This window comes from Heterodontus francisci, chromosome 5, assembly GCF_036365525.1.
Source record: "Heterodontus francisci isolate sHetFra1 chromosome 5, sHetFra1.hap1, whole genome shotgun sequence".
NCBI lineage: Eukaryota > Metazoa > Chordata > Chondrichthyes > Heterodontiformes > Heterodontidae > Heterodontus > Heterodontus francisci.
In genome coordinates, this window is record NC_090375.1 from 65801561 (window position 1) to 65824142 (window position 22582).

The 22582-nt window shown below is 42.4% G+C and overlaps 1 protein-coding gene across 1 annotated transcript in view; it reads right to left on the reverse strand.

Moving 5' to 3' along the window:
* Positions 1-13: 13 nt before the first annotated feature.
* The window catches only part of plekhf2 (pleckstrin homology domain containing, family F (with FYVE domain) member 2), a 59294-nt gene continuing 36725 nt past the window's right edge, over positions 14-22582 (reverse strand). Inside the window, exon 2 of the mRNA XM_068031556.1 lies at positions 14-1371. Coding sequence (XP_067887657.1) covers positions 617-1363 — 747 coding nt within the window. The 5' untranslated portion in view covers positions 1364-1371 and the 3' untranslated portion in view covers positions 14-616. The remainder of the gene's footprint in view (positions 1372-22582) is intronic.

Genomic DNA, 22582 nt, shown 5'->3' on the forward strand with positions numbered 1-22582 from the left:
AAGATATTGGGGGCATGACAGCGATTGTGGAGAGGAAGTATGCCTCACTAAAGCTCCCAATCTAGAAGTGCAATGTAAAATTAGACTTTCCAGCATTTGTTTAGCTCACTCCTTTAGTTCTGTTCAATTTTAAAATTTGACAGTAAGGTGTATCTAATGGTGTGCCTGGCTAAATCTGACCATACATCCCCCCCCTTTTAAATCAACATTGTTGTTCCCAAAGTATTTCTCATAACATTAACATTTTGAGCACTTTGCAGTAACTAAGAAGGTTTTGCATTCTAAATATTTGGGAGAACACACAGAATAATGTAAATGGAGGGCATTAAGTTTTTTTTTGTGCTGCCAGGAAGTAGATCACGTAACTAAAAATGATAATGGTTACAATCAGCCAAGAATGATATTTTTCAGTCAGCATTATGTCCCAGCAGAAGAGATGGAGTAGAAGCCATTAGTATATCCAAAATTTAGGCACAAGTTTTGTATTAAGGTTTGCAGGTATAGTTTATGGCTAACTGTCAAAGGAGGAAGTATGTGAGAAGTTAACACATCTCAAAAGCAGTTCATTTGAAGTTTTACTCTAATTATTTAAATACCAAAGCTGACATTTCACTTTTTAATCACTGCTGTCATCATCATCATCTTCATCAGACAAATTTCTAGGGGATTGGAGGGAGCCACGGTAAAACTCAGAACGATTTGGCAGAGTTGCAGTCAGCTGACCAGTAGAGAGCAGATCGTAGCAGAAAGAACACACACGTACTGGTTTGGAGGACTGGCTGGGAAGGAGGAAACGTTTTTCTGAACAAGGCCCACACACAACAAATCCACATTTTCGGCAGTGATGTCGACGGCTGACTGGAGTGAATTTGACTTTCTGACAACGCATGCATATATTCGCTTCTGAATCAGGCACCCAAACTGCAGCATGCTCATTACTGGGTACTTTCCCACTTTTTGACAACAGATCGGTGACACATTTGTTAATATGATTCATCCACTCCGATTTCTCAGTGGCAGTAGCAGCGTAAACTGCAAAGGATTTGGTTGGAGTCTTAATAAGCCAGCCATTACGCAACTCACCATCATCTTCAATGGAATCAATTGTAACATTCTCCAATGGAATTATATGCTGCTTGTTGTACTTTTTCTTTTGAATGACAATATTACCATAAACAAGGATGTCGTTGAACAAGAAAAACTGTCTGGCTTTCGGCTTCTTTCGACAAAGCTTTGTAAGAACTCCCTCGCCTATGAGTACCCGACCAGGAATAGTCAGGGGTTGTCCAGCTGCTCCAAAACAGTTCTCAACCATGCCAATGCGTCGAGCATTTGCCTCACTGTTTGCTAAGCGGTCCACCATCTTGTTTTCTGTAAGGGAGAAAGACACAAATTACATGGTATTTTTAAATCTAGTTACCATTTTGCTTGGGGGCATAAAAACAGCACATTATCAAATATAACTGATCTTTACAGGGAACAAAACCATTAAAACAACTGCAATCTATAGCATTCACTATAGAACCTAGGCATCTATTTTTATTGCAAGGCAGAGGGACAAGACAGCAGACTACAGTTACATCACCAGAAATGAAAATCAATAATGCAGATATAAGAGCACTGCTAGAGTGTAACTGGGCAGTACATAAGAAAAGGATAGCAAGTGCATTAAACCCTAATGGATTGTTAGGCCATAAAATGCTCAACCAGAAACAATGATGGAAGCAAAACCCATAACCGTTTTTTTTTTTTAAAAAGGAACTGGATAAAGACTTGGGGAAAAAGATTGATGGGTATGAGGAAAGGGACTAAGTGGATAGCTTTCAGGAAAGTGGCACATGCATGATGCACCAAATGTTCTCCTTTTGCATTTTAGTTCCAGCGACTGGATATTTCCAAATAAGTTCTACCATTCATGGTGCCACAATTAATTATTTTGATATGCACAAATATCCCTTACAGAAAATAAGCCTTTAAATATTTAGTCCTCATCATTAATTAATAGAAATACAAATTTGAGAGTTTTAGATTTCTTCACTTAATTTTACACTTGATTTGGATAACATATTTGATAGATTCTGTCACTTTATCCAGGTAGGTACACTATTAAAAGACACTTATAATACCTGTTCAACTTTCCATCCTCCCGCTTTTCTCTCACATTTATAATGGTGGACTCAAAATTTCCACTAAGAAGCAAAGTTCTTTTATGCATTCCTCAAAATTTTAGGCTGTTGCATTCTAGTTACAGCAACTTAATTTTATATACTGTCTTTAATATAATAAAACATCCCAAGGTACTCCAGAGATGTCTTACAAAGCAAAATTAGATACTGTGCCACATAAGGGGGAGATGGTAGCATAGTTTTTATGTCACTGAACTGGTAATCCAAAGGCCCATGGGTTCAAATACCACAGCAGCTGGTGGAATTTAAATGCAATTAATTAATAAATTCAACTACTTAATTAAAAAATCTTGAATTGAAAGCTAGTGTCAGTAACGGTGCCGTGAAACTAGCATTGATTGTCGTAAAGACCCATCTGGTTCAGGGAAGGAAATCTGCTGTCCATACCTGGTCTGGCCTACATGTGACTCCAGACCCACAGCAATGTGGTTGACTCTTAACTGCCCTCTGAAATGGCCTAGCAAGCCACTCCATTCAAAGGCAATTAGGGATGGGCAACAAATGCTGGCCTTGCCAGTGATGCCCATAACTAATGCTTAACTAATTGAATTAAAATTCCAACAGCTGCTGTAGTGGGATTTGAACCCATGTCCCCAGGGAATTAGTAGTTACTGGGTCAGACATTTCCAGATAGCTTGCAGGTTGTGCAGATTCAACTTCTGGCACAATTAATTTTTTTGAAATTAATTCCTGGAATGTGGGCATCACTGGCATTTACTGCTATTCCCAGTTGACCTGAGGAGGTCATGGTGAGCCTTATTCTTGGACTGTAGCAGTTTGACACAACTGAGTGGCTTGCTATATCAAATGTGCATCAGAATGAATCGGAATGTGGTAAAGATTACCCTGATCTGTACGTATAAACAGTTCTAAATTATATACTGCAGACTTACACCAACATAACAGCCTCTTCTGTGATAGGCGACGCATTGAAGGGAGTCAAGAAGTAAAGCAGAATAGCATAGCAGGAAAACAAACCAAATATAGATTTCAAGCATAAATTTGGAAATACTGGCTGCTGAGACACAAATGAATTTTGATCATAGTAAAAACTACTGAATTCACACTTAATAATTTCTGCAATCATCCATTCCTTCACACACCATGCCACAATAAGAAACTGCTGAAAGAACCTCATTGCAGAAATGCTTACTTTTTAAAGAAAAATACGAGCATCTATACTCTAGCACTGTTCACATTCTACATGCATATTAGTCCACTAGCAAGGCCTAACCATGGAAGTCTAAAATGGATAAAATAGAGCAGCTAAAAAAGACATGTAGTTTAACGTTTTGAGTGCAGACAACATTGTCAAGGCGGCAACAAAAAATTTGTGCCTGAAAAGTTAACCTAGATTATTTTTTTTCCAGATGTGAATTGTATTGCTGTATATTTGCCACATTTGATGTCAGATTTCTAGCATTGCAGTTTTTGTCTTTTCATTTCAATTGGACGAACTTCAGAGAAACTCCATTAAAGTTAGTCAGGAACATGAAACACAAATTTAGGGAGTAGATTAGGTAATCAAGATTCCATTAAATCAAAATCATACCATTTTTACCATACAAATCCATCAATATTCAGTCTCCAGCGAGGGGTGCTATAATAATCTCCACTTATTACTCTTCTCAATTGGTATACTGGAGGCTAACTTTACCTTGTGTGATCTTCAAAGTCTGCAGAACCAACTCTGTGCAGTTAATGACAACACAGAGGAATAGCTAATCAGACATTAATTCGTGAGACTCAAAGTATTATTGGATCTCCCAGGATTGCACCATTTAAAGTTCAGAATACTGAACAGAATAAAACGTTTTTAATTCCCCAAATATGAGCAAGTAATATTAGTACTAAAGAAAGGTGGCACCAGTTTTTCATTTTGAAGAAGGATTTTTAGACCACTGAGAGCCTTTGTTATGCATTATAAATAGATAAATAGCTGCAGCTGGATGAACTTCGGATCATTCAGGATGCTGAGGGGGTGATAGCGAGCAGTTATAGGGAAGTAGTGACACCTAAGTTACAGGATAAAGGTAGCTGGGTGACCGTCAGGGGAGGGAAAGGGAATAGACGCACAGTGCAGGGATCCCCTGTGGCCGTTCCCCTCAATAATACGTATACCGTTTTGGATACGGTTGGGGGGGGGCGGGGGGGGACGTACCAGAGGAAAGCCACAGTGGCCAGGTCTCTGGCACTGAGCCTGGCTCAGTGGCTCAGAAGGGAAGGGGGGAGAATAGGAGAGCGATAGTGATAGGAGATTCAATGGTTAGAGGAACAGACAGGAGATTCTGTGGTCGCGAACGAGACTCCCGGATGGTATGTTGCCTCCCGGGTGCCAGGGTCAGGGATGTCTTGGATCGAGTCTACAGGATTCTTAAGGGGGAGGGGGAGCAGCTAGAAGTCGTGGTACACATCGGTACCAATGACATAGCTAGGAAAAGTATGAGGACCTGAAAAGCAAATATAGGGAGTTAGGTTGGAAGCTGAAAGGCAGGATGAGCAGGATTGTTACCGGTGCCACGTGCTAGTGAGGCTAGAAACAGGGAGCGAGTGCAGCTGAATACGTGGCTACAGAACTGGTGTAGCAGGGAGGGATTCAGATATGTGGATCATTGGGATACTATCTGGGGAAGGTGGGACCTGTACAAGAAGGACGGGTTGCATCTGAACTGGAGGGGCACCAATATCCTGGGCGGGAGGTTTGCTAGAGCTCTTTGGGAGGGTTTAAACTAGTTTGGCAGGGGGATGGGAACCGGAGCTACGGATCAGTGGATGGGGTAGCTGTTGAACAGGCAGATACAGAGTACAGAGAGTCTGTGAGGAAGTTTAGACAATTGACACGACAAAGTTGCAGCCAGTATGATGGGTTGAAGTGTGCCTATTTTAACGCAAGAAGTGTCAGAAATAAGGGCGATGTACTTGGAGCTACGATGTTGTGGCCATTACGGTGACTTGGTTATCACAGGGGCAGGAATGGATGTTGGATGTTCCGGGGTTTAGATGTTTCAAAAGGAATAGGGAGGGAGGTAAAAGAGGTGGGGGAGTAGCATTGCTAATCAGGGATAGTATCACAGCTGCAGAAAGGAGGTCGTCGAGGAGGGTTTGTCTACTGAGTCATTATGGGTCTAAGTCAGAAACAGGAAAGGAGCAGTCACTTTGTTGGGAGTTTTCGAAAGACCCCCCAATAGCAACAGAAACACGGAGGAACAGATTGGGAGGCAGATTTTGGAAAGGTGCAGAAGTAACAGGGTTGTGGTCATGGGTGACTTCAACTTCCCTACTATTGATTGGAACCTCCTTAGTGCAAATAGTTTGGATGGAGCAGTTTTTGTCAGGTGTGTCCAGCAAGGTTTCCTGACTCAATATGTAGATAGGCCAACTAGAGGGGAGGCTATGTTGGACTTGGTGCTTGGCAACGATTCAGGCCAGGTGGCAGATCTCTCGGTGGGAGAGCATTTCGGTGATAGTGATCACAACTCCCTGACCTTTACTATAGTCATGGAGAGGGACAGGAGCAGACGGGATGGGAAAATATTTAATTGGGGGAGGGGGAATTACAATGCTATTAGGCAGGAACTGGGGAGCATAAACTGGGAACAGATGTTCTCAGGGAAATGCACGACAGAAATGTGGAGGTTGTTTAGGGAGCACTTGCTGCGACTGCTGGATAGGTTTGTCCCGATGAGACAAGGAAGGGATGGTGCAAGGAAGGGATGGTAGGGTGAAGGAATGTTGGATGACAAGAGATGTGGAACAGCTAGTCAAGAGGAAGAAGGAAGCTTACTTAAGGTTGAGGAAGCAAGGATCAGACAGGGCTCTAGAGGGTTACAAGGTAGCCAGGAAGGAACTGAAGAATGGACTTAGGAGAGCTAGAAGGGGACATGAAAAAGTCTTGGCGGGTAGGATTAAGGAAAATCCCAAGGCGTTCTACACTTATGTGAGGAACAAGAGGATGGCCAGAGTGAGGGTAGGGCCGATCAGGGATAGTGGAGGGAACCTGTGCCTGGAGTCGGAGGAGGTAGGGGAGGTCCCAAATGAATACTTTGCTTCAGTATTCACGAGTGAGGGGGACCTGGTCGTTTGTGAGGACAGCGTGGAACAGGCTGATATGCTAGAACAGGTTGAGGTTAAGAGGGAGGATGTGCTGGAAATTTTGAATGATATGAGGACAGGTAAGTCCCCGTGGCCAGATGGGATATACCCAAGGATATTACGGGAAGCGAGGGAAGAGATTGCCGCGCCTTTGGCGATGATCTTTGCGTCCTCACTGTCCACTGGAGTAGTACCGGATGATTGGAGGGTGGCAAATGTTGTTCCCTTGTTCAAGAAAGGGAATAGGGATAACCCTGGGCATTATAGACCAGTCAGTCTTACATCGGTAGTGGGAAAATTATTGGAGAGGATTCTGAGAGACAGGATTTATGATTATTTGGAAAAGCCTGGTTTGATTAGAGACAGTCAGCATGGCTTTGTGAGGGGCAGGTCATGCCTCACAAGCCTTATTGAATTCTTTTTGATGAAGGAAGAGCAGTGGATGTGGTGTATATGGATTTTAGCAAGGCGTTTGATAAGGTTCCCCATGGTAGGCTCATTCAGAAAGTGAGGAGGCATGGGATACAGGGAAAGTTGGCTGTCTGGATACAAAATTGGCTGGCCCATAGAAGACAGAGGGTGGTAGTAGATGGAAAGTATTCAGCATGGAGCTCGGTGACCAGCGGTGTTCCACAGGGATCTGTTCTGGGACCTCTGCTCTTTGTGATTTTTATAAATGACTTGGACGAGGAAGTGGAAGGCTGGGTTAGCAAGTTTGCCGATGACACGAAGGTTGCTGGAGTTGTGGATAGTGTGGAAGGCTGTTGTAGGTTGCAACGGGACATTGACAGGATGCAGAGTTGGGCTGAGAAGTGGCAGATGGAGTTCAACCTGGAAAAGTGTGAAGTGATTCATTTTGGAAGGTCGAATTTGAATGCAGAATACAGGCTTAAAGACAGGATTCTTGGTAGTGTGGAGGAACAGAGGGATCTTGGGGTCCATGTCCATAGATCGCTCAAAGTTGCCACCCAAGTTGATAGGGTTGTTAAGGCGGCGTATGGTGTATTGGCTTTCATTAACAGGGGGATTGAGTTTAAGAGCCGCAAGGTTATGCTGCAGCTCTATAAGGCCATGGTTCCACCACACTTGGAATATTGTGTTCAGTTCTGGTCGCCTCATTATAGGAAGGATGTGGAAGCTTTAGAGAGGGTGCAGAGGAGATTTACCAGGATGCTGCCTGGACTGGAGGGCATGTCTTATGAAGAAAGATTGAGGGAGCTAGGGCTTTTCTCATTGGAGCGAAGAAGGATGAGAGGTGACTTGATAGAGGGGTACAAGATGATGAGAGGCATAGATAGAGTGGATAGCCAGAGACTTTTTCCCAGGGTGAAAAGGGCCATCACCAGGGGGTATAATTTTAAGGTGATTGGAGGAAGGTTTCGGGGAGATGTCAGAGGTAGGTTCTTTACACAGAGAGTGGTGGGTGCGTGGAATGTGCTGCCAGCAGTGGTAGTAGAAGCAGATACATTAGGGACATTTAAGCGACTCTTGGATAGGTACATGGATGATAGTAGAATGAAGGGTAGGTAGTTAGTTTGATATTAGAGTAGGTTAAAGGTTCGGCACAACATCATGGGCCAAAGGGCCTGTACTGTGCTGTACTGTTCTATGTTCTATTTCTATGTTCTCCAAAACCCTTAAAGCAGGACATTTGCCCACATCTGCACAAAGTGTGATGTTTTGATGCATTGACAGTCATGGACAGTCATGGCAAGGAGGCTGGATAGGAAAGATTCAGACAATTCAAAATTTATAGTAATCAAGATTTGACTTAGGGTTTAGCAGCAATCGATGAAATGGCAGAGCAGAGACGGAAGAGGTAATGTTGCAGAAGTAGAAGAAATTGGTTTCGGTAACAGAGCAGATGTGGGGGAGGAAGCTACATGTCGGGTTCAGAAGTAGACACCATGCCTCCTGACTCAGACCAAGGTGGAAGCTGCATCTTAATGGAGTCCAGAGGCTTGTTAATGCTGATGAATCTAACAAATCAACCACTGAATTGTAACTTCGACTGGTCCTCATTCATTATATAACAGAAAATTCACCTAATAATATTTAGTTAATACACTAATAGTATAGGATGAATACATAATTTGCCTTGAGACAAGACATGCATACTAAATACTACCAGTTACTATAGCTGATGTGAGCATTTCTCAAACTATACGACGACTTAATAAAGAAAAAATGCACAAAGATGATCTTAAGAATCATTAGGGAACCTGAGAAAGCCATTCCGTTTATCGAGTCCATGCCAGCTTTCTGTAGAGCAATCCAGAAGTCCCATTTCCTGGCTGTATCCCACAGCCCTGCAGACTTATTTCCCTCAAGTGCCCATCCAACTTCCTTTTGAAATCATTCATCGTCTCTGCTTCCACCACAGGCAGCGAGTTCCAGGTCACCACCACTCACTATGTAAAAAAGTTTTCCCACATCCCCCCTGTAAGTCTTAGCCAAAACCTTAAATCTGTGTCCCCTAATCTTTGTATCAGCTAATAGGAACAGCTTTTCTTTGTCTACCTTATCTAACGCTGTCACAATCTGGTACATCCCTACCAAAGCTTTAAAAAGGTTTAGCATAAATTCCCTGCTTTTGCACTAAACACTTCTCTTTATAAAATCCAAGATCCCATATGCTTTGCTAATTACACTCTCAATATGTCCTGCCACCTTCAAGGATCTATGCTGACACTGACCCACCTCTTCCATAAGCCTCAATTTTGTTAACCAGTCTTTTATGTGGCACTTAAAATCCATAAAGACAACATTAACTACACTCATTTCATCAACCTTCTCTGTTACTTCATCAAAAAATTCAATTAGATTAGTCAAGCACAATTTGCATTTTACAAATCCGTGCAAACCTCTCCAAGTGTTAGACTGTTTTCCTTGATTTGTTTCTAAGCTTACCCTCCACTGACAAACTGACCGGCCTGTCATTAGTAAGAATGTCTTACACCCTTGCTTGAATAAGGTTGTCACATTTGCCACTCTCCGATCTTCTGGCACTTCCCTGTATCGAGGGAAGATTGGAACATTATGGCAAGCCCTTCCACTATTTCCATCTCTACTTCCGTTATAGCAACCTGGGATGCAAGCCATCTGGAACAGGCGACTTAGCCATTCAGCACAGCCAAGCCTTTCCAGTACATCCTGATCAAATTTCACCCCATCCATTATAGCTACCATCACCACTTCTACCGATATCTGATCAGGATCCTTTTCCTTCGTAAAAACCAATACAAAGTACTCATTAACTATTCCGGCCTTGCCTTGTACCTCTAAGCATATAGCACATTCTTTGTCCCCAATAGGCCCCACCCCACCTCTTACTACCTGCTTACTCTTTACATGCCAGATGATTTTTGGGTTCCCTTTTATGTTAACTGCCATTCTGATTCTCATTCTCTCTTTGCCAGTCATTTCCTCTTCACTTCCCTTCTCAACTAAATGTAATTGGTCTGGTTCTCACTTGAGGAATTCACTTGACATGGATCATACACCATCGTTTTTTATTTCATCATATTCTCTATCTCCCTCATCATCCAAGAAGCCCTACTTTTGATTCCCCAACCTTTAGCCTTGTTGGAATGTACCTAGCCTGTATTGGAAACATAACCTTCAAGATCCCCCCTTGTTCCTTTGCTGTTTTTCTTGTCAGTCTTTGGTTCCATTTTACCCTGGCTAGATCCCCCCCTCATCCTACTTAAGTTGGCTCTCTTCCAATTTAAAAGTTAGACTTTAAATTATTGTTTGCTCTTCTCCATTACCAATTTAAACCTTATGATACAATGATCACTTGTACCCAAATTTCCTCCACAGACATTTGGTCCACCTCATTTCCCAGGATCAAATCCAGCAATGTCTCCTTCCTAGTTGGACCAAGAACATACTGGTCAGGGTAGTTCTCCTGAACACATTTCAGAAATTCCTCCCCTTCCTTACCCGTTACTCTAACATGATCCCAATTGATATTTGGGCATTTTAAAGTCCCCCAATATCATCACTCCATAGCTGTCCATGTGATCTCCCTGCACATCATCTCCTCTATCATGCTCTCACAATTTGGAGGCCTATAGAAATACTCCAGTAGAATGATAATCCCCTTTTTGCTTCTCAACTCTGACCAAATGGATTCTGTCCTTGCCCCCTGAAGGACATCCACCCTTTCCAACACTACAATGCCTTCCCTAATCATTACTGCCACCCCACCTCCCTTTTCTCCTTCTCATCTTTTCTGAACACTTTGTATCTCTGAATATTAAGCACCCAGTCTTCACCATTTTAAGTCGCCTTTTCATTATTGCCACTACATCATATTTCTATATTTGTGCTTGTAGCTCACTAACCTTATTTAACAGACTTTGTACATTTCACATATATGCATTCTAAATGTGCCCTTGTATTCCTCAAGTCCTTTTTAGTCTATCTAATATGGTACTACTTCATTCTCCAGTACTATCCAACACTCAGTCCTTTATGCACTTTAGTCATCTTCTACCTATATATTCTGGTGCCCATCCCCAATTTAGTTCAAACCCTCCCGAACTACACTAGTGAACCACCCCGCGAGGACATTGGTCCCAGTCCTGTTGAGGTGCAACCTGTCCCTTTTGAATAGGTGCCTCCTGCCCCAGAAATGGTCCCAATGTCAAAAATCCTTCCTGCACCAGGCCTCAAGCCATGCATTGATCCTCCCCATCTTCCAGACTACTATCTTTGAGGTCCTACTTTTTAACATCCTCTTGAGCTCCTGAAAGTCGGACAGTAGGACCTCAATACGTATCTACCATACCTATGTTGTTGGGACCAACATGTATCTCAAGTTCTAGCTCACTCCCTCCACCCGTACAAAATATTCTGCACCACCTCAGTGATGACCTTTACCCTGGCACCAGGGAGGTAACACATCATATGGGAGTCATGATGACAGTTACAGAAATGCCTATATGTCCCCCCTAACTCCTATAACAACTGCATTTCTGCTTGGCTATTCCCTCCTGTTCAATCCTTTGTCCATTGGCGCCATGGTCTGGACTCCTTCAAGGTGTCATCACTCCCAGCAGTCTCCAAAGCTGAGTACCTGTGAGAGTGTGGCACATACCCCATAGACTCCTGCACTTCCTGCCTTCAGAAACCCTTCCGGGTAGTCAACCATCTATTATCCTGAACATACTCTGTCTGGGGTGACCACTTCCTGGAGCATACAATCCAGAAAACTCTCACCCTCCCTAATGCTCCGCAAGGGCTCCAGCTGCTCCTCAAGCTCAGAAATCCTGAGCCTGAGCTCAAGCAGCTGGAAACACTTCTTACACATGTGGTTCCCCAAGACACAAAAGTGTCCTGAAGTTCCAGCTTGTAGAAATTGCAAGCAACAAGTCTTAATTACCCATCCATGGTCTAAAAAAAAAATCCTTTATTCCATCTTTTAGAATCTAGTTAGCAGTTTGTTTCAACTATTAATTTTAGTTAATGCCTCTAGACTTGTTCTGTGCAAATACTTTTATTAATTCAGTTACTGTTATACTTACCCCAACTGAAATTTTTAATTTCCCAGCTTCTAGTTTAAATGAAGCCCTAGTTTAGAGAAAAATGGAAATACTTCCCAAGGATATTAGCAGTAGAAAATACCTGCTGTTTTTTCGAAATAACTTGTAATAGAGTAAAAAGGGGTAATAAAGAGACAATATTAAATCTTTCAAAACTGAGGTTTTACCAATATTCTTAACAATTTGTACTTCTACTGCCTTTAACATAATAAAACATTCCAAGGTACTTTACAGATGCATTATCAAACAAAATTTGACACAGCCATAAGGAGGAAACAGAGATGGAGGTTTAGGAAGGGAGTTCCAGAACTTGGGGCCTGGGCAGCTGAAAGCACAGCTACCAATGGTGGAGTAATTAAAATCGAGAATGCTCAAGAGGCCAGAATTAGAGAAGTGCAGATAGTTCAGTGGGTTGTGGGGCTGGAAGAGATGACAGAGATAGAGAGGGGCAAGGCCATGGAGGCATTTGAAAATTATGAGAACTTTAAGCTTGAGGCATAGCTCATCTGGGAGCAACTGTTGGTCTGTTAGCACAGGAGTAATAGGTGAATCAGACTTAGGACATGGGTAGCAGAGTTTGGATGACCTCAAATTAACGGAGTACTCAAAGAGAGCATTGGAATAGTCAATTCTAGAGGTAACAAAAACAGGAATGAGGGTTTCACCAGATGAGCTGAGGTAGGGAAGAAGCTGGGCGATGTTGCAGAGGCAAAAATAGGCTGTCTTAATGATGGCATGGATTTCTGGTCAGAAACTCATCTTGGGGTCAAATATGACATCTGGTTCAGCCTCGCAGTTGCCAGGGAGACATATGGGGTCAGTGGCTTGAAAACGAAGGACGTAGTGGAGACCAAAGCCGGCTCAATGCTACTAACCGGTTCTGATGAAAGTTCATCGATCTGAAACTATTTCTCTCCCCACAGATGCTGCCTGATCCGCTGAGTATTTCTAGCATTTTCTGTTTTTAATATACATTTTAAACTGTCGAAAATAGATTGAAACATTCAGGCAGTCTGACCCGTCTGGGAGTAGTTCATTCCTACTGACAGATGGCCTTAATGCCATCATGGAGAAGGATATTTGAAAGATTTGCACTAATTTATCTTCCAACCTCTTGTCACTACTGTTCTAATGCCAAAGTGAAGATCTGCATAACAGTGAAAGTACAGAAAGTTGCTGCCAGAGGATGGAAATTAGGAAAATCCTGTTGAAATCATACTGCTGGATTCTTTTCTTATCGTAGTGCCAGTGGGGTGGGTTTTCCAACCATCATAATCCCCAATTCCTTTTCCTGGATCAGGGAAACATTTTTATCTCAAATGTAAGGCAGGATCCTAGCAAGATTCCACCACAAGGCTGCAAAATTATGCCGACATAGGTCAGTTGCCGCAGCACCCAAAGAGGCAGCCAGAAATCTGAAATGAAGAGAACAAATGATAGGGAAACAAAGGATTTTTTTTTTTTAAGGCTTCAGCCAATTTTGAAAAAGACAACAATTGTACTTGGAAGTGCCAAAAGGCATAGAGGTTTCAGCAAAATGCAAGGATGAAGGTTGAAGGAGATTTTGGAGATGGAAAGCGACAGTCTTGAAGGACTGGATATAAACCTGAGGAAACCACGGTTCACGGTATTAATTGCTGCAGAGAGATCAGATAAGGCAAAGGATGTCACTTTTAACTTTGGCCAGGGCCAAAGATAATGTGAACAGTGCAGAAATTGGACTGCAGGGATTTGAACAGGCAAAATGGGTATGGAGCTCAAATGTGGCAATATGCTCAAGAACGGGAAGAGAAAAGTGAGATTAGAAATTGAATGGTCATCAGAGAAGACAGATCAGTCGTGGGTTTGTTTTCCGGGTGATAAGTTTTTAGAAGAGAGAACGATATTGCTGGAAGAGAAGAATTAACTCGTATGGGAGCCAGACAGAGTTGATGAATGGTCGGGTTTAACAAGGAGAGAATGAATAATATTGCATGGAGGATAGAAGTGCAGAGACAGCTTTGAGAAGATACTGCAGTGATGGTACATCAGGGGTAAAGTGAATAGGAGACTTAAAAAGGAGTCAGGAAGCAGGATGGAGGTAAGATGGAGGGGAAAGTTGCAGCAGGACAACTGCACTGATAGCCTCAATCCTTGAACTGAAGGAATTAACAAGCCCTTCCTTCATACTTGGGGTTGGAGGAGTGGATGAAGGAAGCAAAAAAATAAATTTTGGTTACCATTGCTTTCATGGATAATCCTATTTTTATACCAATTTGTGGGATGTGGGCATCACTGGCTATGCCAACATTTATTGCCCATCCCTAATTGCCCTGAAGAAAGTGCTGGTGAGCTGCCTTCTTGAACCTCTGCAGTCTTTGGTGTGTAAGTACACCAACAGTGCTGTTCAGAAGGGAGTTCCAGGATTTTGACCCAGTGAAGGAACGGCGATTAGTTCCAAGTCAGGCTGGTGGGTGTCTTCGAGGGGAACTTGCAGGTGGTAGTGTTCCCATGCATTTGCTGCCCCTGTCCTTCGAGGTGATAGAGGTCGCGGGTTTGGAAGCTGCTGTCGAAGGAGCTTTGGTGAGTTGCTGCAGTGCATCCTGTAGATGGTACACACTGCTGCCACTGTGCGTCAATGGTGCAGGGAGTGAATGCTTGTGGATGAGGTGCCAATCAAGCGGGCTGCTTTGTCCTGGATAGTGTCGAGCTTCTTGAGTGTTGTTGGAGGTGCACCCATACAGGCAGGTGGAGACTATTCCATCACACTCCTGAACTATGCATTGTAGAGAGTGGACAGGCATTGGGGTGTCTGGAGGCGAGTTACTCGCCACAGAATTCCCAGCCTCTGACATGCTCTTGTAGCCACAGCAGTTATGTGGCTGGTCCAGTTCAGTTTCTGGTCAATGGTGACCCCCAGGATGTTGATAGTGGAGGAATCAGCGATCATAATGTCATTGAACGTCAAGGGGAGATGGTTGGATTCTCTCTTGGTTGGGATGGTCATTGCCTGATACTTTTGTCGCGCAAATGTTATTTGCCACTTAGCCAAAGCCTGGATATTGTCCAGGTCTTGCTGCATCTGGACACAGGCTGCTTCAGTATCTGAGGAGTCACGAATGGTACTGAACAGTGTACAATCAGCAAACATCCCCACTTCTGAGCTTATGATACAGGAAAAGTTATTGATGAACCAGCTGAAGATGGTTGGGGCTAGGATACTGCCCTGAGAAAATCTTGCAGTAATGTCCAACAACCACAGCCATCTTCCTTTGTGCTAGGTTCGACTCCAATCAGCGGAGAGTTTTCCCCGATTTCAGTTTTGCTCGGGTTCCTTGATGCCACACTCAGTCAAATGCTGCCTTGACATCCAGGGCAGTCACTCTCACCTCAGCTCTGGAGTTCAGCTCTTTTGCCATGTTTGGACCAAGGCTGTAATGAGGTCAGGAGCCGAGTGGCCCTGGCGGAACCCAAACTGAGCGTCAGTGAGCAGGTTATTGCTGATCAGCATACATTCTTCCATCACTTTCCTGATGATCAGGAGTAGACTGATAGGATGGTAAGTGGCCGGGTTGGAATTGTCCTGCTTTTTGTGCACAGGACATACCTGGGCAATTTTTCACATTGCTGGGTAGATGTCAGTATTGTAGCTGTACTGGAACAGCTTGGCTATGGGTGCAGCCAGTTAACTTGTTTGCTCTCTTTACAGATGCTGCCTGATCTGTTGAGTGCTTACAACATTTTCTGTCTGGTTTTCTATTTCCAGCATCTGGAATACTTTGCTTTTTGTTCATGCTCCTTATAGGGCAGTTTCATTCACATTGATGTGAAAAATAGACAAAAACGTGTGTAGCAGGAGGGAGGGGAAATAAGAGCAGCTTTGTTAAAAAAAAAAATACAGATTCAACTGGTCATTGATCTTATTTCTGCCGGAGTTTCTGCTGCTGAACAGCCACTGCTCTCCTAAAGCACTTTGAGATGTTCTGAAGCGCTATGCCCAAAACATCAACATTTCTCCTTCGAAGGGCTGAATAGCCTCCTTCTATGTTGTAAATGACTGACACTGATTCTATTCTTCATAGATGCAACCTAAATCGCTGAATGATTCCAGCATTTTGATTTTACTTTCAAATGTTGTTTTGACACAAGGTGCCAAATGAATGCAAATGTTAATTGGCAATGCATAAATACAATTCAGAAAGCAAGTTAATTATACACACATTCATTCACAACTTGCTGAATTTATTTTTAAATGTACGTTATGCAAACTGCCCAGGTGTTCAGTATAGTAAACTATTTTCCCTCTTTTCAGGATAAGCAGAATGAGATGCAGTGAGCAGCAATCAGCATCCATTGTTAAAATTACCAAAGCTTCAGTGTTCATCACCATAAATCTCCAATAGGTACTTCTAAATTTCCAGTACTTCCTCGACCATTTTACATGAGTTTGAGATATTTTGGCCCACATTTTGCTGTCAGCAATGAAGGAATAGTACTTGCCATTTCACTACGCTAACAGCTATGCACAAAGTTTTCGCAGATTCCCAGCAGCAACTTGCTATCATTGGGTTTTTGATCCAGCATGGTATCCTCTACAGGGGTCTGTGGGAGAGACAGAGACAGAGAGAGACGGGAGAGACAGAGACAGAGAGAGACGGGCAAGCAACACGACTTTTCAACCAGATTGCATGTCTGGTGAAAATTATTCAGAGCCTAAACAAGGCAGTATAAACCAGAAAGTATAAGCTGAGTTTCAATCATGTACAAAAAGCGAGAGGAAAAGATAGAACAGAAATAAGAGGCAGGAAAACATTTTAAAAATTAAATCACCTACACTAATTATATTTGAAGGAATAAGACTCCACATTTGCAAAATTACATTTTCAGTGCCAGAGGTGTAGTTTGGCAGTATTTATGACTTAGCACACCATTAAGAATTCACTTACACGTAGCAGCGTTAACTTTTTTCCAGCATGTTTGGTGGATAACTAGTGGGTAAATACAGCAATTTCATACCCTTACATGGATTTCAATGCTGAGTCTTTCAGCAAGGGCTGGTGGAGCGTAGTTCGTGGAGGAAGGGGGTAACTCAGACAGCGACTTCCAGATTTCTGCATTTAATTGCATAAGTAGGCACTTTCAAAGTTGCTGACTGGTTTACTCCATAATAATGAGCGCCATAAGCCTCACAATTATTCTTAACTCAAATTCTGGGCCAAAGACATTATTACCTGTTATCCTTTAAAATCTTATGGCTTACAAAATCCAGAGTTTGCTTGTCTTAGTTCATTTAGGCCCAAACCCCAAGTGTTGAGCCTGCTCAAGTTTACATACATTTTCAGCTCACAAATGAAAGTTTTTGGATTTCCAAAGTATAGCACTGAAAGGAGTGGACTTCCCCACATGCTTAACCAAATTTACTGAATTCTTTGAAGTAACAGAAATAGTATACAAGGGTAGTGCAGTGGATGTGATTTCTAAAGAGCTTTGACAAGGTACCACACAACAGATTTATGACTAAGGCTAGAGCATGTGGAGTCAGGTACAGATGATAGCAGAATGGATAGTAAACTGGCTACACAAGAGAGAGTAAGAGTTAAAGGTAGTTACTCAGACCAGAAGGTGGAAAGTGCTGTTCCACAAGGATTGGTATTATGTTCAATGTTCTTCACTACTTAACTAAATGATTCAAGACTTGGAAATCTGAAATACGATACCAAAATTTGTGGATGATGCTAAATTGGGAAGGATGCAGGTTTGTGGCAAAATACAAGATGATATTAACAAACTCGCAGAATTGGCATGTAAATGGCAAATTAGTTTCAATATAGTTGAGGTGCTGTATCTTGATAGGAGGTCAAAGGGGTCACCCACTGCTTGGAAAAGCAAAATTCAAATGGGCCAGAGGCACAAAGCGATCTCAGGATACAGACACACATTAAAAGGTAGCAACGCAAGTTAACAACACCAAAAGGAGGGCAAAGAAAGCACAGATTTCTAGAACAGAATTCAAAAGCAGAGATTTACATTAAACCTACATGGAACTCCAGTTAGACCACACTCAGAGCACTGGCATTGCTGCCTGACCAATCAAGTGGCCTATTTCTGTGCTGCAAATTTTGTACAACTATAACATGACCTAGTCACTCAACAATGCCAGTCAGAATGGAGTGGTCCCTGTGTCAAATAGGGAAATCGACTGTATGGATCACACCAAAATTACAACATGCCAACATTGGCATTTCTGGGTTTAATTTGGCTTATTGGTAACTTCAGAATTCATTTGAGGCACAATTAATGTTCTTAATCAGTTTAAAGCACAAGTCAAAAGACTTAACCAATACTGTTTTCCATTGGGACTACAAACAATTCTTTCCTGAAATGTTGAATTTGTTTTGCAAATAACTATTTGCCTTTTTAAAAAAAAACTTTGCGCCTACTTCAGTGAACTTAAATAATGTTTCAAAGATCTTTTTCTTCAATTATTCAACAATGCCATAGAACAAAACATGACCTGACAGATCCACCAATCCTGATTGGGAACATCAGAAAAGCTGAACAGCTGCTTCTATCTATCCACACTGTGCACAGGCCTCCCTCCTCCTGAGATCCCCATTGTCATATTGTCATGCAGGTCAAGAATGAGGCATATTAATTCTGTCATATGAACTCTGATTTTAAACTTGCTGGGAAAAGAAGGCCTGTTACAAGGGCTGCCAGACACTTAGCTGAAAAACATTTGCATACTAACAGATAGTGCTTGTGGAGACAAAAGGACATTCCTGACATGTTCAACCCACAATGGATGTTGATCACCAGACATTGAAGGTGTAAGGAAGAGCATTTCAGAGACTACTAAGGTGATGCAATCCACAAAAGCCAGGACTGGTTAAACCGACTGGTCACATGACTAATTGGCTGGACCAGGAATTTTTTGAACTAGTCATAGTTTTTGAACTCAAAGACTGTTTGCTCCTGCAGTGAGAAGATCTCTCCTGTCTGCTCCCATCTCTTTCTAACAAGCCTCTGGACACATGAACTTGGAGAGAGAAAAGCCTCCTACATCGAACAAGTTCAAGAAGAATACTGGGTCCCAACGAAAAGCAAGACCTACCTACAATCAAGGACTTTACAGCAAGCTCGAAGAACAGTAACTAAAACCATCTTCAGATATTGCCTCAAACTTTTCCACTTTATTTCTTCTGCTCTTTTCTGTTTCTATCTGCATGTGTGTATTGCGTATGCATGCTAATGTGGGCGCGGCCCGTATCCGTAGGCGCTAACCGAATTAGAGTTTAAGCTTAGACCTAAGAAAACCTGTTTGCCTAGCTTCTTTGCCTTATAATTGGAACTTACTGAACTAGGATTTGCAAAGAGGGAGGCTAAAAAACGGTGTGTTTAAAATTAAACCCTGTTACGGTAAGACCAGGTGAAGGTTGAGAGGGAATCCTAGACCCCTTTGGTGGTAATATATACCAGTTTTCAACCAGTTCAATTCACTCCGCATGATATCAAGAAACTGCTGAGTGCATTGGATACAGCAAAGGCTATGGGCCATCAACATACCAGCTGCAGTGAAGACTGTGCTTCAGAACTAGTCGTGCCCCAGCCAAGCTGTTCCAGTACAGTTACAACACAGACATCTACTTGACAATGTGGAAAATTGCCCAGCTAAGACCTCCCCACAAAAAAAAGGATGACTCCAATCCAGTTAATTACTGCTCCAATCTACTCGATCAGCAGCAAAACAATGGAAGGTACCATCGACAGAGCCATCAAGTGGCACTTACTCACTACTAACCTGCTCACAGATGTTCAGTTTGGGTTCCACCAGGACCATCAGCTCTAGACCTCATTACAGCCTTGGTCCAAACATAGAAAAAAGAGCTGAATTCCAGAGGTGAGGCAAGAGTGGTCGTCCTTGACATAAAGGGGGAATTTAGCCAAGGGTGTCATCAAGGAGCCCAAATAAAATTGAAGTCAATAGGAATAAGGGGGAAAACTCTCCTCTGGCTGAAAACATACCTAGCACAAAGGAAGATGGTTGAGATTGTTGGAGGTCCATCATCTCATCCCCAGGATATTTCTGCAGCAGTTCCTCAGGTTAGTGTCTTAGGCCCAAACATCTTCAGCTGCTTCATCAATGACCTTCCTTCCATCAGAAGTTCAAAAGAGGAGATATTCGCTGATGATAACAGTGTTCAGTTCCATTCGCAACTCAAATAAAGCAGTCCATGCTTGCATGCAGCAAATCCTGGTAACATTCTGGCTTAGGCTGATAAGCAGCAAGTAGCATTTGCACCACACAATGTGGCAGGCAATGATGATCGTTAACCATCTCCCCATGACATTCAACCACATTACCATCACTGAATCCCCCACCATCAACATCTTGGGGCTCACCATTGACTCGAAACTTAACTGGACTAGCCATGTAAATACTGTGGCTACAAGAGGAAGTCAGAGGTTGGGATTTCTGCAACACTTATCACACTTCCTGACTCCCCAAAACATTTCCACCATCTACAAGGCACAAGTCAGGAGTGTGATGGAATACTCTCCACTTGCCTGGATGACTGCAGCTCCAACACTCAAGAAGCTCAACACCATTCAGGACAAAGCAGCCCACTTATTTGGCACCCCATCCACCATCTTAAACCTCATTCTATCACAAGTTCAGAAGTGGGGATATTGGCTGATGATTGCAGTGTTCAGTTCCATTCACAATTCCGATAATTAAGCCGTCCATGCCTGCATGCAGGCAAATTCTGGCAACATTCAGGCTTGGGCCGATAAGCAGCTGTTCCTCCACCACAGACGCACAATGGCTGCAGTTTGTACCATCTATAAGATGCACTGCAACAACACACCAAGCCTCCTTCAACAGCACCTTCCAAACACCTGACTTACACCACCCAGAAGTAGGGTGGGGGAAATCTAAAAGGAACAGGTTTAGAAATTGGAAGGAGGAAGTTCAGACAAATAAATGGATATGGTGCTAAAATTTCACAATATTAAACATTTGACAGTTGATAGATGACAAAGAAACTGCCACTGATTGCATTTCATTACAATTCTACAATTCCTCGTCAGTCTAACAGGTCACTATAGTACTCCAAGTCTCACGTGTCTGAAACACACAATATGGAAATCAGCTGAAAGTGCAATAATTCACAAGAACAATCTAAAGCAATGACCTAACCCTACATGCATGTATAATTGAGGGCTAAAGAGACTCAATCAGGATTTTCTTTTTAAAGCATTTTTTTTTTGTAGGTTATATATTTAGGCTTGCCATTTTAGAAGGAATCAATATTTAGATTCCTCCCACCTCTTCTTGCAATTTCCTCTGCCCCTTCCATGCACAATCTCCCTTCCCAGCTATCTTTTGATTCATTCGTGGCATGTTGGCGTCGCTGGCTAGGCCAGCATTTATTGCCCACCCCTAATTGCCCTTGAGAAGGTGGTGGTGAGTCGCTTACTTGAACTGAAATGCTGCAGTCCGTGTGGTGTAGGTACACCCACAGTGCTGTTGGGGAGAGAGTTCCAGGATTTTGACCCGGCAATAATTTCAAACCAATCTCTTCCTAAAAGACAAAAGAATCTGGAAAAATGTAATTCCATTTCTCCTTTCATTAATAGATTGTAAAATGTCCCACTAAATATGCACTACCAATATCCTATTTACACCAAAAATAGTTCAAGGGGATAATTTGCCATGCAGCATGTTTAACCAGATGTGGAAATACTACTGTGAAATCTGCATTAAACTTACTGCAGGTTATATTTGAACCAATGAAATTTACAATTGCATTAAATTTACCACTTGCTTCACAAGTACCTCGCATAGGTTTCTAGTCTTTATTTACCAGAGTGTATCAGCACTAGCCTAAAACCAAAATGTTAAAATGCTGATGTACTGTTATATCATAAATGTTTGGTTATATCCTCCATTACCAAACCACTAATACATCAGAAATCTAACCCAGTGATACTAGCAGGGACCTTACTATCCTACACAAAACAAATGCCAACAATATTTCTAGAAAATATGAGGATTGTTTCCTGTCAGAGAAGTGTTGATCTTTTAACTTTATGAATACTACCAATGTGCCCTGCTGGACAACCGTCTTTGGCTTGTTACAAGGCTGCAATCATCTAAACTAAGTTCCTGAAATGTAGAAATTCCAAGAAATCTCCCCCTGCAGAATGTACAAGTCCAAAGGAAGTACTTTCATTCCTTGTACAGAAAACCTCACGGAACTGCAGTGTCATGGCAGCTTGACAAATAGAAGTAGGCATTCTTAAAGTCCATCACTGCCAGCCAATCTCTTGGCTCCTTTGAATAGAAGGTGCCTTTCCATCCCGTGAGGAGGGAAATAGGGGTCCACTATCATGTTACTGAGTGGGAATACAACATTTCTCCATCAGAGGCCAGGAAGTAATAAAAAATGTCGATCTGCTGGGTGCCATCTCCAAATAGCTGTGAAGATAAATGGCAATTCCAAAAGAAGTTAGATTACTGGTTATGTATAAGGCTAAACTGTTATCTCAGCACAGAGAGAAAATAGTAATCGCTCATGGTCAAAAATACATCACACTTTTCCATTATCCACCATTGTTCAAAAAAGATCAAGAGCCCTTGAGCAATACAAACATCAGATGGGGATTAGGCCCTTACCAAGACAGCATCGAGGGCAGCAAGAATTTGGACACATGTGAAGAAAGGAAACAAGACCTCTGCTGACATTCATGGTCAGCACTAAAGTATGCATC